Source organism: Saccopteryx bilineata, chromosome 6 (assembly GCF_036850765.1).
Source record: "Saccopteryx bilineata isolate mSacBil1 chromosome 6, mSacBil1_pri_phased_curated, whole genome shotgun sequence".
In the NCBI taxonomy this organism is placed as follows: Eukaryota; Metazoa; Chordata; class Mammalia; order Chiroptera; family Emballonuridae; genus Saccopteryx; species Saccopteryx bilineata.
The window spans coordinates 127,024,716-127,042,839 of record NC_089495.1 but is presented as its reverse complement, the minus strand read 5'-3'; the positions used below and the strand labels follow the sequence as shown (position 1 = coordinate 127,042,839).

General features: G+C 56.1%; 1 protein-coding gene across 1 annotated transcript; it reads left to right on the top strand.

Annotated features, from left to right (window-relative positions):
* The first annotated feature begins 8,048 nt into the window (after window positions 1-8,048).
* On the top strand, window positions 8,049-17,672 carry NPTX1 (neuronal pentraxin 1). The gene is made up of 5 exons (XM_066235939.1): window positions 8,049-8,631; window positions 8,903-9,110; window positions 11,149-11,393; window positions 12,584-12,763; window positions 13,511-17,672. Exons 1-5 carry the CDS (start codon window positions 8,209-8,211, stop codon window positions 13,730-13,732), a joined length of 1,278 nt encoding a protein of 425 aa, XP_066092036.1. The 5' UTR covers window positions 8,049-8,208; the 3' UTR covers window positions 13,733-17,672.
* The last annotated feature ends 452 nt before the right edge of the window (window positions 17,673-18,124 follow it).

Below are 18,124 nucleotides of genomic sequence, written 5' to 3'. Positions count from 1 at the left end.
GCTAAGTATGGTCAGTCTTGTAATTCACACTGAGTGGACCAGGGGTCTCCAAACTTTTTACACAGGGGGCCAGTTCACTGTCCTTCAGACCGTTGGAGGGCCAGACTATAAAAAAACTATGAACAAATCCCTATGCACACTGCACATATCTTATTTTAAAGTAAAAAAACAAAACGGGGGCCCTGGCTGGTTGGCTCAGCGGTAGAGCGTCGGCCTGGCGTGCGGGGGACCCGGGTTCGATTCCCGGCCAGGGCACATAGGAGAAGCGCCCATTTGCTTCTCCACCCCCACCCCCTCCTTCCTCTCTGTCTCTCTCTTCCCCTCCCGCAGCCAAGGCTCCATTGGAGCAAAGATGGCCCGGGTGCTGGGGATGGCTCCTTGGCCTCTGCCCCAGGCGCTAGAGTGGCTCTGGTCGCGGCACAGCGACGCCCCGGAGGGGCAGAGCATCGCCCCCTGGTGGGCAGAGCGTTGCCCCTGGTGGGCGTGCCGGGTGGATCCCGGTCGGGTGCATGCGGGAGTCTGTCTGACTGTCTCTCCCCATTTCCAGCTTCAGAAAAATACAAAAAAAACCAAAAAAACAAAAAAAACGGAAACAAATACAATATTTAAAATAAAGAACAAGTAAATTTAAATCAACAAACTGACCAGTATTTCAATGGGAACTATGGGCCTGCTTTTGGCTAATGAGATGGTCAATGTCCGGTTCCATATTTGTCACTGCTAGTTGTAACAAGTGACATGACGCGCTTCCGGAATCGTAAAGCGTGCATCCTGCGTCACTGGAAGTAGTACTGTACATGAGCGCCGCCACATACAGTGCTCCTCTCACTGACCACCAATGAAACAGGTGCCCCTTCTGGAAGTGCAGTGGGGGGCAGATAAATGGCCTCAGGGGGCCGCATACAATCCACAGACCGTAGTTTGGGGAACCTTGGAGTGGACGATCAATCCACATATGGTATAATCTGGGGTGTTGTCTCCCTTCCACCTTTGTTCCCACCTATGGTCCCCAGAACAGCCTCTTAACTGGCCATCCTGTCTTCACTGGTGGCCACGCTAGATGAATTCTCCACTGACTTTCCAAAACAGTCACCTGCTTCAAACCCTTCCAGAGCTCCCCATGTCCCTAGAACAGTCTCAACCCTTTAGGAGGCTGTATTGACCTCCAGGTCCACACCTCTGATCATCCCATGTTCTGCCATAGCTATTCTCAAACACCTGGCTGCCTCAGGGCCTTTGCACACACTACCTTTGCTTACCTAGAATACTTCTTTGCCTGGACAACTCCTCTGCCTGCTTCAGAGCTCAGCTGAAATGCCACTTCCTTGAAAGGCCCTCCCTGATCTGCAGCCTCAGTCAGGGCCCTGCAGTGTGCTCCCTAGACATCCCTGAGTTAGCTAGGTTCCCTTAAAAGCAGAGCCTGGGGATGGCTTCTTTGTGAAATGGTCCAGGAAGCAAAAGGAATGCGAGGGTCATTAATGGAGTTGGCCACTGTTGTGGACAACTGGTGCACAATCCCATGGGACCCCTAGAGACTGTCCACCTGTGGGGTGGAGAAAAGTTTCTGCCCATCTATTCTTCACACCATTGGTCCAGGATGGCCTCACATGCATTGACCTGCTTACCACTTCTGGGTGTGCATGTGTGTGTGCAAAGCAGATTTCTGCAGGTGCCCTAGGGCCATCAGAAATGAGGGTCTCCTGGCTGCATCTGTGGGGAGCTGGCCACACCTACGGAGACCTGACAAGGATCAATGCCACGGTAAGAAGTATGGCCAAAGGATATGCTCCCTGCCACAGCTCCTCAGACTGCCAGAATCCCTTCTTTGGTTGGACTTCCCCTGCGTGAGGAACATGCCACCTCCTGTGCCCACACCATCCTGGCCCATGGGCAGCGTGAAGTAAACAGCGGGGGTAGGAACAGGTAAAAATGGAAGTTTACTCCTCACCCTGCTACAGGTGGGATGATGGGCGGGGTGACTGGGGGGGGGGGGTCAGGAGCACAATGCATAGCTCCAAAGAACAGCAGGGTCCTTCCTGGGAGGTCAGGCAGGGTCACAGTCTCCTCTCAGGGACTCTGCTCAAGTGATGTCAGCTGACAAGGCTGGTTCTGAGACAGGGTGGGGGTGGGGGGTAGAAGGCTGGCTCTGACCAGTTTCCTACATTTTCCTGCCACAGCCCTGCCTCCCACAAGGCATTAGGCAGTCCCCACACAGAGCAGAGAATGAAACAAGAAACAAAAATCTTCCCAGAAAGGGGGCTTTGTGACTTCCAATAGGAGGCCCTTTTCCTCATTCTTTTGTTTTCTTCCCAGCTACAGAACCACTTTAAGATTTCTCCTCCCCCTTCCCCTCACACACAAAGTGGGTGTTTGAGGAGGGCCCCTCTTCCATAATCTGAGAGGCTTGGACACTATACTGTCGCACAGAAAGAGATGGGAAGCATGGGTACAATGGGAGACAGCCCTTGCCTCCTGCCCTCACATAGCTCCCTCCCCTCAGAACTGGACACACTCAGTTCTGCCAACAGCATAACGGCACTGTCATGATAGTAACAACCACCACTGTCAGTCATATGCTTTCAGAGTGCCAGGCCTCTCTGATGGGTACCTCCCCCCGTCCCGCCCCCCTGCATCATCTGAGGTCATCCTAACCTCAAACACCAATTTCAAGGCTGGTCAACCGAGGGGCCAAGGTTGGGCTCCAGAGCCTCAGGCTAAGCCACTGTCCTTCCTGACATGCCTCACACTGCACCAGAGGGTGTCTACTGCATCACTGTGACATTGACATTAGGGTTGAGTATAGCCCACGAGAGCTGCCTGTGAAGCACCATGACATCCTGGTAAACCACAGAGCTTTCAGTGCTTGCACTGTGGGCCCAGCACGATACCATCTTAGGGAAACCTTAACACAGCTTCCAGTTGTAGATGCCAGAGTTTAAGAAGAGGGCACGAAACTGAAACTTAAAAACCAGAAAAATGCCAAATATCAACTTAAAAAAAAAACATTAGCTGGAAAGCTCTAATGTCTGGCTTGTCTGGGAGAGTTTCCCAGCATCACACAGTGGGTCCTGGAAGAACGGTCGCAGAATGCATGAATGGAAACTCAGTGGCCAGTCTTGCATTCTTGGAATCAGTCGTGCTACTCAGGCCAAGGCACTAAAACCTAAGGAGCCTTGATTGCCTCATCTACAAAATGAGTGAAATAAAACAGGAACAGCACCTGTTCTGCCTGCCTCACCGGTTTCTTACTCATGAAGGTCAATTATGTGAAAACAGCTTCTCAAATGCAGGGCTTGAAAGGGAGGATGCCATCCTATTCTCTGGTGTACTGGCAGCCCCCCAGGGGGCCCTGGTGTCAGCCCACTGGTACCTTCTGGCATTTGGCACCCTGCGGTCCCTGTTCACCAAGGCTTCTCTGTGGCAGCCAGTCCCCGGAGCAGGAAGTTGGAGAGACCTATGCACTGTCAGAAGGAGCCCGCACTCTTCCCTTCCCAGTCATGAGAGATTGCAGCCATGCACAGATCTTGTAAATACCATTTTTATTCCAAAGCACTTTTATGCCTTGACTCATTCTATATTTCATGTGCTCTCTCCTGGTGTTTGGCAGATGTGAAATTGATGTGCAAGGACCTGGCAAGCTAGTGGCCCTGGCACTCACCACACTGGCCACATGCCATTAGCTTGGAGGAGCCAACCAAGTGAATGCAAACCGAGGTTCTCTGGTGGGGACTCCAGAGCCACTCTAGACCTGGATTTCCCGTTTACTAGCTCCGATGTTGGAAGCGAGGACAGAGTGATGGAAAGCATTTTGAAGTCTGGAGAGTGCTGTGAAATGCCAAGAGTACTAGCTCTGTTGCTGGCACATTGTTAGATGCAGACATTGGAAATCTTAACAGAATAGGCCCTGGCTGGGTAGCTCAGCTGGTTCGAACATCATCCTGATACACCAAGGTTGAGGGTTTGATCCCCCATATAAGAAACAACCAATGAACAGGTAACTAAGTGAAACAACAAATCTCTCTCTCTTCCCCTTCCTCTCTCTCTCCCTCTAAAAATCAATCAATAATATTTTTTTAAAAAGAAATCCTAACAGAACAGAATCTGGCATATTGGGGTCGCCTCTTCTATGCCCCCTCCCTGGGTGATCTCCCTGCTAACTGATGATGACTCTACCACCCCTGGGAAGATGCCTCCAGGGTTCCACCATCAACCCCAACCTCCCTGCCAGCCCTCGGGTCCTTTGACTTAGTTCAGCTGAGGACCAGGAGCCTCACTGGTCACTGCTGAGACTGCTAAGAGCCAGGTTTGGGGACAAGCACTCAGAGTTAACTTTATTGGTGAGTCTCCTCCTGGCTATCTGATAAGACATCAAAGGTAACACATCCAAATGTGAATTCATAGTCTCTCCCTCCCTCCAGCCTCCCCATTCTTGGAGGGGTGCCTCACCCCAGCTAGAGCCTCACCCCTCACAGCTAAGTCACCACCGAGTCCTGACAATTCAATGTCCTCAAGTCTCCATCTCGTTGGTCCTTGCTCCTGCCACAACCTTCATCCCACTTATCAGTATGCCAGTGGCCACCTCTCAGCAGTCCCCCTCAAGTTTGCCCCCCAAAGAAGGGTCCCCAGGGAAGGTCTCCTGTCCGTTGTCTTCCTAGACCCTCCCAGCATCCTCTCAAGTCCCCCCAGGCCCTCCCTGTACCCTTCTAGGTCTTCCTAGCATCTCTCAATGCCTCCCTCTGCCCTCCCACTATCATCCTCCATACTACTCACCTCAAGAGGAGTTCTTTCCTTCTCAGTTGGAAGTTCTAGATTAGCTCCTGACTTTGGCCTTAACCCTGAAAAAGGAAAGGCTTGGGAAACACCACAGAATGAGGAGGGTCCTGGACTCGGGCATCTTCTCTGGGTGGGCCCCCACTGTTGTCCACTGGATAAATACACTCAATGGACACTAACATCCTCAAAACACTGCTTGGCCTACATGTTCAACCTTCTCATGCCTGCCTGCCTTTACCCCACCGGCCACAGCCAGGGAGTCCTGCACCAAGCTCGTTCCCCCCCCCCCCCCCAGATTAACCTCTGAGGCCTCTGAATTCTCTTCCATTGGGGGGTGGGTGCTGCTGAGCTGGCTGCAGTGATTGCTACAGTTTCAGGGACTTGAAAGCTGATTGTTAAACACAGCCACCATTAAAAGATAAATTATACAAACTTACCATAAAATTAATTATACTAAAGAACAAAGGTCATACATACTCAGAACTCATCACTTCTTAATTCTTTTATTACATTTTACTATTATCTCTGCTTTTGAGGGTTATTTGCATCGATTGCACCCATAAGGTGGGAATACCCTATAATCATGAGGTACTGCTTCTCTTCCAACCCCAGGTGCAAGTATTTAGAGGTCTTCCTTCCCATCCCCACCTTGGTGCTGGGATGTGGACCCAGGCCAGGTGGGGAGACCCGTGTCCACATACGAGGCTAACCTGCACCCCAAACCCTCCCACCAGGTGGCTAGGTAGCTTGGAGTTCCTCCACTTAAGGTTTTGTTCATTCCTCTCCCTAGCCCCGCCCCCACCACCACCTCCCGAGCGCTGGGGAGGGAGAGGATCCAGCAAATACCACCAAGGTAGAATCTCCACCTGCCCAGGGCCTTGGATCTAGCTAAAAGGATTTAAAGAAGGCAGAGGGATGAGGCATTGTGGAACTCCACGTGTCTGAGCAGTATCTGAGCGGAAGTTCCGCACAGCGCCTCCTGGCGGAGACGGGCCCAGGCCGAAGCGTCCGCGTCCCTTGACCGCTGTCTCCACCACTTGGGGATCAACGCTTTCCTCCCAGAGATTCCGCTGCTACTGGACACTACTCCAGGGCCCTCCTCCCCTCTGACACCGGCCCAAGCTCCGAGGTCTCCTTTTTTAACGGTCCCCGCCTTGCACGCGGGCAACCCCGCCGCTCAGTTCGCGAGGCCCCGCCAACGGATCCCGCTCCGTCCATGCAGCCCGCTCGGGGCTCCTCTGGGCTCCTCTCCAGCGCCCACGAGCTCCCTGAAGCTCGCCCTTTCTCTTCGCAGGGGAGAGCCTCGCCCCCAGGGCCCCGCGGGACGGGCCTCCGACTGGGGCGTGGAGGAGATCCCCAGTCTGTCTTAGGTTGGGTGTTGGAAACAGAAGCTGTCGCGCGCGGATAATTCCTCAGGAGTCACCGGCTAGCCTAGGACGCTCCGGGCGCACACCCCCGTGGGGATGCTGGTGGCTCGCCCCCTCTCCGCCTGGAGCCAGGCAGTGAGCCGCCGTGGGTCTCAGCACTACACGGTGGGCAAACTAAGCCGCTGGGGGTTGGAGCCCCAGCACACCGCGGCGCTTGGAGTCGAGGGCAGCCACATGCGGTCCGCGGGGTCCCTCTGGCGCCAGGAAGCGGAGGCCAAAGGACGCGCGGGAGGTGCAGAGGCCGTGCCAGATCGCAGCCCCAGCTTGGGCTGGGCTAAAGGCTGAGACGCCGCCGAAAGAACGCAGACGTCGGGGAGAGCCGGAGGCAGCGCCTGGGAGGAGGCCGCGCAGAGGGAGGGAGGAACTCGTGCTTTCTCAAAAAATTTTCAATAAAACCCAGGAGCTGCCTGTGGACCCTTCGGGCTGGGGCTCAGGGCAGGGACCCGCGCGCTCCCGCGCTCCCGTAGACTAGGCCATAGTAGCCCCCAGTTAGAGAGGCTGCAGAACGAGGGGCTGGGACTGTGTGTCAGGGTGTCAGCGGGCCTTCCCACTGCGGCTCTAGCCCGGGGTTGGCCCTGTCACCTGGAGCCCGACCTCGGGAATCTCGGAGCTTCCGTTTCCTCCTCTGTTTAATGGGAGCTTGGAATGGACTACCTCCGAAGTGCCTTTGGCTCTGAGCGCCTCAAAAGGCCAGCGGCTGGGAAATTGCGCCTGGAACCCAGACCCGCAGCGCCGCTGCCCAGAAAAAAAGGCGGGAATGTGTGTGGGAAAGGGGGAGTAGGGGTGACTACGATTAAGTAGCCCTCGTGAGAGCTCTGCAGGTGCGAGGTGTTCCCTCCCCAGGTCTCTGATTCCTCCCCTCAGACCCCCAGCGGAGAGGTGGAATGAGCTGGGGTGCAGGGGGTCCGCAAAGCCTAAAACTGACAGGTGGACACACACACTGAGACGTGAACACACAGGAATGCACACGCACACACACCTCCAAGATGGGACGGACCTTGAGGACAGCGAAAGTGCCAGCCCACTGGGTCCCCTCGGAGGCACTGCGGGCGCCGGGCCTCCCCTAGGGCAGCAGGGAGCCTTCAGCTCAGGAGGCGCCTTCTGCCTGGAATCGAGCCGGCTCCTCCGGCAGGAAAGGCTCTATCCACTAGGGCCGCCTCCGAGAAGTCCCCGCCCGCCCTGCTAGCACCCGGTGGGAGCTGTAACTCCCTGAAGACGTTGCCAGGCTCCCAGACGTCCAGAGCTTGGGGGTGGCGGGCGCAGGAGAGCGGGGAACGAGGTCGTGGGTGTAAGCAGTTTGTCAACCCCACACGGACATCTAAGCAACACGGAGCCGCCCCGTGTCTCTCTGTTCGAATTCGGCAGCGCCGCGAGGCTCTGCTCCCTCGTGCTCCCCACCAAGCACGCGGTGTCCACGATTTGAGTCATCGGGACCCGGCCGGCTCGAACGCCCTGGGCCCGAGCTCCGCAGGTGTTCTGTACAGCCAAGCGAGTTGAACAGAAGACTGTCTCCGGAGCCCGCGGTGGCCTTGCGCACATCCCGAGCCCCGTCGGAGATTTAAGGACGTCATGCAGGGAGCCTACCCTCCCGCCGAGGCCGAGGCCTGGCCCACACTATCCGCCCGCCCCCCCCCCCACACACACACACTATCCGAGCTTTCGGGGAAGCTGCGCGGGCCGCGGCGGGGGCAGGCGGGGGGTGCGGGGAACCCTGCTTGGCGACACCCAGGTGAGGGAAGGAGACAGAAGGAGGCTGTCCTCACTATGCGAGGGTGCGACCCCCGCTACTCAGTTGCCGGGGCCGCAATTAAAGCGGGATTCCTCCCCCGCTGACGTCTGCAGCGCCGAGGCCCCTCCCGCCGAGGCATAAAAGGCGCGGGCTCCGCAGCGTAGGCAGCAGTGGGGGCCGGACAGCGCCTCGTTGCGGACTGCGCAGCGGAGCAGAAGCGCGGCCGCCCGTGGAGCCCCAGCCGAGCCGGGCTGAGCGCCGGGTCCTGCGACCGCAGCCATGCTGGCCGGCCGCGCCGCGCGCACCTGTGCGCTCCTCGCCCTCTGCCTCCTGGGCAGAGCAGCCCAGGATTTCGGGCCGACGCGTTTCATCTGCACTTCGGTGCCCATGGACGCCGACCTGTGCGGCGCGTCCGTGGCCGCAGGCGGCGCGGAGGAGCTTCGGAGTAACGTGCTGCAGCTCCGCGAGACCGTGCTGCAGCAGAAGGAGACCATCCTGAGCCAGCAGGAGACCATCCGCGAGCTGACCGCTAAGCTGGGCCGCTGCGAGAGCCAGAGTACGCTGGACGTCGGCGCCGGCCGCAAGCAACCCGGCTCGGGCAAGAACACCATGGGCGACCTGTCCCGGACGCCAGCCTCCGAGACACTCAGCCAACTCGGGCAAACTTTGCAGTCACTCAAAACCCGCCTGGAGAACCTCGAGGTCCGCGCGCGCCGTGGCTCCCCCTCCGGCTCGCGTGCCCCTCTCCCACCCCACGACCGACCTGGCCAGACACCCCCACCCCCGCCTGGCCTGGCGCTGCTTCCGGGCCGGGCTGCCCTGAGCATGCGGGGCCCCGTGGGTGGCCACTTGCCCGAGCTCCCCACCAGGCCACCCCCGCAGTCGCCCTAAGGTATCCGTGCCACGAGCTTCCCGGCGCGGTCCCCACTCTGCGCCTAACGCGATGGTTCCCCCCGCCCTTGCACCCCCGCAGCAGTACAGCCGGCTCAATTCCTCCAGCCAGACCAACAGCCTCAAGGATCTGCTGCAGAGCAAGATCGATGACCTGGAGAGGCAAGTGCTATCCAGGGTGAACACGCTGGAGGAGGGCAAAGGGGGCCCTAAGAACGACACGGAGGAGAGGATCAAGATCGAGAGCGCCCTGACCTCCTTGCACCAGCGGATCAGCGAGCTGGAGAAAGGTAAGGGTAGAGGGAGGAGGCATGCTGCCCACCTGGCTCCCTCAACTGGTGGGACCCTGCTAGGGCACTGGTTTCCTACAAAGCTAAGAGTTTCTCCGCCCCTCCAGTGCTTTCCTGCAGCCCCCCCCCCCCATCCTGCACAGGATTTTGGGTTTCCAGGGGGTGTTATTGGTGGGGCTGGGGCACCTGGCACCTGGGCTTGGCTATCTCTGTGGAAGGGAGGCAGAAAGAGGTAGGGAGTACCTGGTAACTCCTGACCCCTCCACGCACACTCACAGACTCGCAGGATTTCCTCAAGTCTGATTTGTTTGATCTTCAGTAACTTCACATGGTAGCTATGGTCAGCCCAGGTCCTTGCTTTAAGAAAGCCTGGCTCCAGCTGGTTTCCTTCCTGAGCAAAGAGCTGGCTGGGGCTGGACTTGGGTCCTCCTGGTCCCCCACAGATTTGGGCCCTGAGAAGGTTTCCTCTCAGCTCCTCCATGCCCTTGTGTCCTCTGGGGAGCTCCAGGTACTCCCCTCTCCCTTGAGCCCATCCCTGTGGTTTTCTCTTCTGAGTGACCCAAGCCTGGCATCTTGCACAACCTGTGGTTCCCAGGTCCCCAACTCTGGAGGGCCCCCATTGCACCCTGGGGGCACAAGGATGAGCTCAGCAGCTTAGCCTTGAAGTCACAGAAATCAAACAAGGTTGTAAAGGTGCCCCCCCACCCTTGCTCAGAGCAGAGCCACGTGACCCTTCTCAGACTGCAAAATGTGCCCGATGGATTTAAACAGTGCCATCTTAAGGCACCTTATGTAACTGAAAAACAGATCAGGGGAGGAGGGGTGGAGGGAAGAAGCAGGAAGGAGAAGGGGAGAGTGGGGACCTGAAAACACCCCATGGAGAGGTCAGAGCTGGATCTGTGTAAGGGCAGGGGACTGTGAGCCTGAGATATGGGTGGCACCGAGGGGGCCAGCCCTGTCTGTTCACTGACACTAGATTGAGAGGAAGCTGGCTAGTAGCTGGCCCAGCAGGATGCCTTCTAGAAATAATTGCTGGCCTGGGGGGCTGTCCCTGACAGGCCTAGGGCACACTCAGGGGCTGGCTGGCATGTATGTTCCAGCCTTGGGTCTGGGGCTGGTGCCACTGCTGGGTGGGATTGTTTTGCCTGGAGTCCGTCACACTGTGCCCAGGACCACAGCCACCTTGTTTGTGTAGATGTAGAGGGGGCAGACAGTATTCCCTGAGGACACCCCAGCAGGTATCCCAGCAGGTAGGGAGCTGGTGGCTGAGTGTAAGGGAGCAGCTGTCAGCCAGGAGCCCCATTTTCCAGGAGACACACAGGAAGCTCACCTTCAGAGTGGCAGAGTCCTCAAAGCAGTTGCCTTGGTGGGCCCTGGCTTCTTGCTGTGCTGCTGGCTCTGCAGGGCTCCATGCAGTTGCTAGAATAGCCTGGGAGGGACGACTCTCTCTCCTGTGGGTTGGATAGGATTCTGGAAACAGCCAGAGGCCTTAGGCTAGTCAGCTGGGCTAGACGAGTGACCAGGGGCAGCAGTGTGTCCTGGCCAGGAGGGAAGTGTGCTGGCACCAGAGGCCTGGTTGTCTTGGTGGAGATCCAGAAGAGAAGAGACTGTTTCTAAACACCACCAATAGCCAGCATCCTGGAATGAGGTCGGCCCCAAAGGGCCTGCTCTGAGGGGAGCCAGCCTCTTTCCAGGCAAGAAGAGATCTTCCTCTGGGCCATATCTTTGAGGGTCGGTTTCCAGAGTGTGCACTGACCTAGTCCCTATGGCATGTCCAGTGAGCAGCCCACCATGCTCTCCTCACTCCCATCCCAGCCTCCCCAGTGGAGCACCACAAGGGACTCTGGTGCAGGGCCCTTGGTAAGCTTTCCAGTTCTGGCCCTGTGTCCTGGGACAAAGTACTTGACCTCCTGAGCCTCCCTCCAAGCACCTGTCAAATGGAGACAGAGTTCGTTCTGTCTGCATCACTGAGTCCCTTCAGACTGGGACTGGCGCTCCGAGGAATGCAGGTGTCAGGACTCTGTTCTGTCCTCCCCAGGTCAGAAGGACAATCGCCCCGGGGACAAGTTCCAGCTCACATTTCCTCTGCGGACCAACTACATGTACGCTAAGGTGAAGAAGAGCCTACCAGAGATGTACGCCTTCACCGTGTGCATGTGGCTGAAGTCCAGCGCAGCACCCGGCGTGGGCACTCCCTTCTCCTACGCTGTGCCTGGCCAGGCCAACGAGCTGGTCCTCATTGAGTGGGGTAACAACCCCATGGAGATCCTCATCAATGACAAGGTAGGGCCCTGCCCAGCTAGGCTGGTTGGACAGCAGGGTGTGCCCCTCCCCGACCCCCAGGGCCCAGCCCTGGCTGACTGCTGGGGCAGGTCTTCAGTGGCATGGGACACTCAAGTCTCAGATTCTGCTGTGGCCCAAGGAGAGTGGTGGCCAGGGAGGGCTGAGGAAGTTGGAGGGAGAAGACCAGAAGAGATGGGAGAGGTGCCTTTGCCCTACCCTAGGAACGGGGCGAAGCTGGAACCTTCCTAGACAGGTGCTGGAAGATGACCCAGGGGCCCCTCCTTCTCACAGAGCAATCCCTGGCTCCTCCTCCTCCCGACTGGCAGGCACTGGCTTTGCTCTTCCGTATTGGGAGGATCGTAAGTGTTCCGGGGTATAAAGGTGCCCCTAGAGATTGTTTCTGAGTCCAAACCCATTCTGTTAGCCTTCAACCCCTGAGAAGAGGCTATTGGTGTGATTTCTTGGGCAGCCTTTTCCCTCGCTCTAGGAGTTCCTTCCCCATCTTCGGCCTCCATTAGCTGTGGGCTAGCTGCAATTTTCACACTCCCCAGCCTCCGTGCCCGTGTTGGTGATAAAGGTCTAAAACCCAGGCTGGAAACTGCATTCCAAGCCCTTGATGCCTCGCCTGAGGAGGTTGTGCCTTTTCTGGGCCTCCGTTTCCCCAACATGGAAGGGTTCTTTGGTCTGCTGTAGCCGCCACCTGGCACATCCATGAAACACCAGATCGGATGCTGGTCTGAGGTTTATCAGGCATGGTGCCCTCTGCCCAGGTGCCTCTCAGATTCCCTGCAAAGGCTGGGTGGGTGTAGACCCAGAGAGCTTGGCCAGCAGAGAGATGGAGTGTTGGAAGAGGGAGGAGAGGTCCTGAGGGAGCAGTGACCTCGGGTCCTGGAGTGGTCTCGTTATTGGAGGGTTTGTTGTGTAGACTAGTAGGGGTTAGGGGGCGGGAAGAGTAGGAATGAGAAGCTGTATGTTCAGATGGATCTCAGGGATCTCCTGAGAGAGATCACATTTCCCTCTGTGACTCTGTGACCCACCCACAGATGGGGCTGACAGGTGGGAGTCAACCATGGCTTCTGTTGTTTACTTTAAATTAAATGTATGCTCGGAAGAGTTACTGTAGAACTGGTAACTAGTGGTGATGAGTGATCCTGAACCTATAATGTCATGTGCATTCTTCTCCTTCCCAGGTGGCCAAGCTGCCCTTTGTCATCAACGATGGGAAGTGGCACCACATCTGTGTCACCTGGACCACCCGGGATGGGGTCTGGGAAGCCTACCAGGACGGCACCCAGGGTGGCAATGGCGAGAACCTGGCGCCCTATCACCCCATCAAGCCCCAAGGCGTGCTGGTGCTGGGCCAGGAGCAGGTACTGGGCGTGGGCAGTGAGGAGGAGGTGCCCCAGAACCAGGGACCAGGCAGGGGAAAGGGGTGAGGGTGTTGGGATGAAGAGGCAGAGGGGTGAGGAGGCAGCAAGCTGCAGAGGGAAGCAGTTATGCACCAGTTTGGGCAGAGTCCCATGGGGGGTGGGGGGCTCCTCACTGGGGAAAGGCAGACAGCAGTAGACTTAGGTCTCACCACTCAGTAACTGCACACTTTGGCTCTGGAAGGCCACTCCTGCCTTTTGTGATATGGAATTTACTTTGTGGGCAGGGTTTGTCTCCCATTGGGCATCTAGGAGGGAATGGAGGCAGCAGAGTCACTGGCCTTCTGTTCCCGCTGGGCAGCTGTTGCTGGCCAAGTGACGTCGGAGTTCCTGGACTAGAAGCAGGGACCGTGGGGATGTGGCCCAAGGCCCTGCTCCCATGGTTGTCCACAGCCCCAGCTAACTACTCCCTCCCTGGCTGAGGGGCTGCAGGAGAGCCGGAATCCACGTGCCCCCAGGAAAATCTTTGCATCCAGAGCAGAGGTGACCCACAGTGTCCATTTTCATGGGTTGCCAGTGGAGCAGCCAGGTGAGGGGTGGGGGCAATGTATAGCTGATGACCCAGAGACAGGAGAGGTGAATGTGAGAGCCCCTGATAGGGAAGCACAGTCACTTGTCCCCTAGGGATGCACCTGCCCAGCCCCCACACCGCCCACCCCTAACACCCTCTTTTTCTATTTTTCTCTGAAGGACACTCTGGGTGGCGGGTTTGATGCCACCCAAGCGTTCGTGGGTGAGCTGGCCCACTTCAACATCTGGGACCGCAAACTGACCCCAGGGGAGGTGTACAACCTGGCTACCTGCAGCACCAAGGCCCTTTTCGGCAATGTTATCGCCTGGGCCGAGTCCCACATTGAAATCTATGGAGGTGCCACCAAGTGGACATTTGAAGCCTGTCGCCAGATCAACTGAGGCTCCTCAGGGCTGAGCCACCTGCCCTTCGCCTCCCCCCACTGTTCACCTCCTCTGCTTGTGCAGTGTTGATGACCCGTCATGCGTGTCCTCCCTCTACCCCAGGAATGACTCAGGCCATCGCCCTTGCGCACATGCACACGCACGCCTGGTTTCGTCTTTGTGCACGTGAAGCAGGCCTGGCTTCCATCTGTCCCCAAGGACGTCCTCTTTCTGTGGGAGCATTGCTTCCCAGGCATGCCCCTCGCCCAGTGACATAGGCAGCGCCATGTTCTGAACCGTAGGTGAGAGGACTGTGTGTGTGTGTGTGTGTGTGTGTGTATGTGCGTGTGTGCATGCCATGTGCCTCTGTGTCTATGAGTGTGTGTGCCTCTGGGGGAGGCTCTTTTAGAAGGAGGTATTTCCTTCTTTCTTTGCAGTGTTGGGAAATCTCATGACTGGCCAAACCCCTGTGTTTGCCAACCACGTGAGCGGCCCGCGCCTTGGGACTGTGCAGCTCCCCCAGTCACGCGCATTTGTCTTCATTTGCGCAGCTTGTTTGGAGCAACATGTCTCTATATCGATAAAATAAATGTCTTTTAGCTGTTTGCTAGAGGCCAGGGTGGGTGGGTAGGAACCTGTCCATGGAGATGTTTTATTTTGTAGTAGAAGTGAACTCTCAGAGGATGGAAGGCAGGCAGTGTCCTAGGAGGGCACCAGGTGCTCAGAGGGGCGGAGGAGGTGGGAGGGAGGTCCAGGCAAAGCCCTCCCCAGCATCCTGCTGCTGTCATCTGAGGGCAGCACCGGGCCCCTGGGGGCTGGCCTGCATGCCAAGCTCAGCTAGCTTGGACCCAAGGTCCCGTCTCTGGCCCTCAGCCGTGCCACCTCCTCACACCCAGAGAACCTGGAATCCATCCTCCCTCTCAGCTGCCAGCTGGTCCTGACACTCACTGTGCCCCTGGGAGAGGAGAGCCCACCCCCAGCCAGGAAGCCAGGACCCCAGGCCCCCCTTTTGCCTCTGGGTAGTAGCGAAACCAGAGGCTTCAGTGGGTCAGTGCAAGAGGGAAGCCCACGCCCAGTCGCATAGGGCCACCGAGGCTCACCCTAATCCTGGCGACATTGACAGCCATATTCCTCCCACCCTCGGGCCCAGGTGAGTTGGCTCAATGGTTTCTCCAGGGGTCGGGTTCCCGGAGACCTCCCACAAGGAGTCAGGCATGGCCAAGCCAGGCCATGAAACTCATTTCCCATCTTACAGGACTCAAGTCCTGCCACAGCCCTCAACCTGTCACCACCTGGTGATGCTGAGACCCAACCAGTGTTCAGAAGCTTAGACTTTTTTTTTCTCCCATGAAAAGCCATCATGCATATTTCCCTCCAGTGCTTTCGAGGTGGGGAGAACTGTGTGTGTGCATATGTGTGTGCGTGTGTATGCATTAAGTGAGAGGGAGAGCACTCAGACAGATCATGCTCAGGGTGGGGTGGGCCCCCTGCTTCTTTGCACCATCTGGGGCTCACAGGCCCCAGGGCACCTGGACTCTCACCAGGAGTCTAAACAGCAAATGGCTGGCAAGTTTTTCTAGAAATTTTGCTGCACTGCCTGGCTCACCTACAGCTGCAGACATTTCTTGAGGAGAAGCAGGTGTTTCCATCTCCTGTTCCTTCCAGGGACACCTGTCTCCTTAGACACAGGTCTGTATTGTGTTGGAAACCCAGTGCATCTGTGTGTGTCTGTGTTGGTGTCTCTGTGTCAGTGTCCACATGGGTGTCTGCACAGTGCCCACCGCCGTTCCGCAATGCATCACTCTCATGCAGAGGGTGCGGTCTGGGCTGCACACTGTGGTCCAACAGTGGCTTTTCCCAACACCATTGTGCTTCGTCAGAGCTGTAGGTTGTGGCATCTTTGGATCTGCAGGGATCTACTCTGTTTGCATGTCCCCCTGGGTGGCGTGTCCCTTGTTCCCTTGGTCCGGTGTGCGTTCCCCTGCCTGCATGGACTTCTCCTGGTTCTGTGTTTTGTGCCAATGCCACCCACTTTTCTGTGATCATCCTTGTAGCTACTGAAAATGGCTGGGAAAATGAGCCAAGGGTGTCGGAGGAAGTGTTGGGAGAGGGCAACTCCCCTTTTTTCCTCCCCTCTTTCCAAAACACCAAGAAGTGTTTTTCTGAGTAGGAAGAGAACAGGCCTAAATGGCACCCGTGGGAGAGAGCGAGAGCTTGGAGTCACCCCTCTAGACCAGATCACTCACCCTCACTCACTTCAGCCATCTGGAGCTGTTGCGAGGCAAGGCCCAGAGCGGCTTGGTGCTCTCCGGTCAGCACCTCCCAGCAGCCCCTGCCGATTTCCCTAACCACCTGCCCAGTGGGCGTGGTAGGAGCTGTCCGTTCAGGACCACAAGCCATCCTCTGCCCTACTTCCAGCGGGGCAGAGCATACCCAGACGCTTATGTCTATATACACCTCCCAACTCTTCAACTTCCTGCCCCCACCCCTGATGCACCCACAGTGCCAGGGACACAAGCTGACATTTAGCTGCTCCCTCCCCCAAGTGGAGCCTGTGCCAAGCCACTGACTCCCTCACTGTGTTAACACTGGCACATTGCCAGCCCCAAGAGAGGTAGATGACACGGCCACAAATCTAATCCACATAGTTCCCATCTCCTCCTTAATCTGATTGATGTTCCCTCTTGCACTGAATAATCCATGCCTATCTCAGGTAAGCCATTTTATAAAACAAGAAGATAAAAAGCACTGTCAAGACAGTGTCTGCTTCAGCCGAGCTGGGTCCCGCAACTCCCTGTGTGTTCGAGGTGGGACAGCCAGCCACAGGCTTCCCCGGCCCTCAGGGGCTAAGATCCCATGTGAATCGTAAGCCTTCTTGCTTTTGATAACATGGTATTATTTCTCTTACTGTAGAAGAAAAAAGTTTATTACCAAACGAGTATTTTTATGAAAGAAAAAGACAAACCTATAAATTAACTCAACCTATATCTAGCTTCCTTGAAAATACTTTCAGGCTCCACCAAACACGTTGGACAGAAAGCACATATTTTAGAAGAAAGAGATACATTTTGTATGCTTTCAATTCCTTTTTTTAGATTCCCAGTTTATTCTCTAAGACTGCAAAGATCACTTTGTCACCAGCCCTGGGACCTGAGACCAAGGGGTGTCTTGTGGGCAGTGAAGGGGAGTGGAGAGGCTGGTGTAAGGTTCAAAGTCATTCCAGTGAGCTCCAAGCAGGGGCCACCTGCCTGTTCTCACAGGCGCATTGGGACCAGGATATAAATGGACCATTAGCAATGGACCTGGTGCCTCGAAGCTGACTTGTTAAGCAGGACGAGTTGTGGACTCAATTAGCAGTCCCAACCCTGACAGAAGGAACTAGGGTTTTGTATTGTTAAGAGGATGGGATTCTTTGTAATATTACAGCAACCAAAATGTGGCTTGAAGCAATTGTGGTTTCATCTCTTAAAACATAGGGTATAAATATATTCAGCTGACAACAGGAAATGTATCACTTCCATGTACAGTGGACTTTACTGCAATTTGTTGAAGGGGAATCAGTCATCGAGGAGGGAAAAAAAGCCCAATACTTAGCATCCCAATTTTGTCTTATTTGCAAAAAGAACCCCCAAAAAACAAAAAACTAATAACAAAGTGAACCCTCCTCTGGTTGATATTGATACAATGTATATACTGTATAATATGAAGGAGAATCAGTGTATCCTACTTTTTCATTATTTGCTAACCAAAGCTGGACATTTTTCATATGACCTGAAGCCTTTTGGCCATCAAATGGGTCAAAACCATGGGACTGCCACTTCCCATCAGTGATTCTGGAAATGCACTATTTCTACTGTATTCTTGCTTTGTTTATTTGTTAGTTTTTTCCATTTTCTTGCTGAAACGACATGAATTGTTGAGTTTATTTTTACACAGTAAAGAGCGAAGAAAGACTGTTTTCCTTGGAATGTCTCTTTTCATCTCAACCTGCTGACACCTCAGGAGACCACGCGGGGGACCTTCACCTGCAGGGAGGAAGCCTGTCTTGTGTTTGCACTGCCCTGTGTCCCTCCAGTGACCCTTGGCCATCAGGGGAGGGAGGCTTCCCCATCAGCAGGTGTAGCTGACGCTGAGGCAGAGAGAGGCAAAGGGGTTTGCGAGGCCGTGCTGGGCTCGGGGTGCAGAGTAGCTCCCGCTCCTCACCTCCCTTGCAAGCCCTGCCCCTCCTGGGCTGACCCCCCCACGGCACAGTGGGGCACAGGTTCCGGGGCCAGGGATCCTCTTCCCAAACAAGCCTGCCCTGTGTTCCTTGGCCAGCACCTGGGGCTCCAGGCCCCTTCCCTCCACTGTAGTATGAGAGCATCCCAAGAGTCACCTAAAACGGGGAATGGGAGATATAGGATCCCTGGG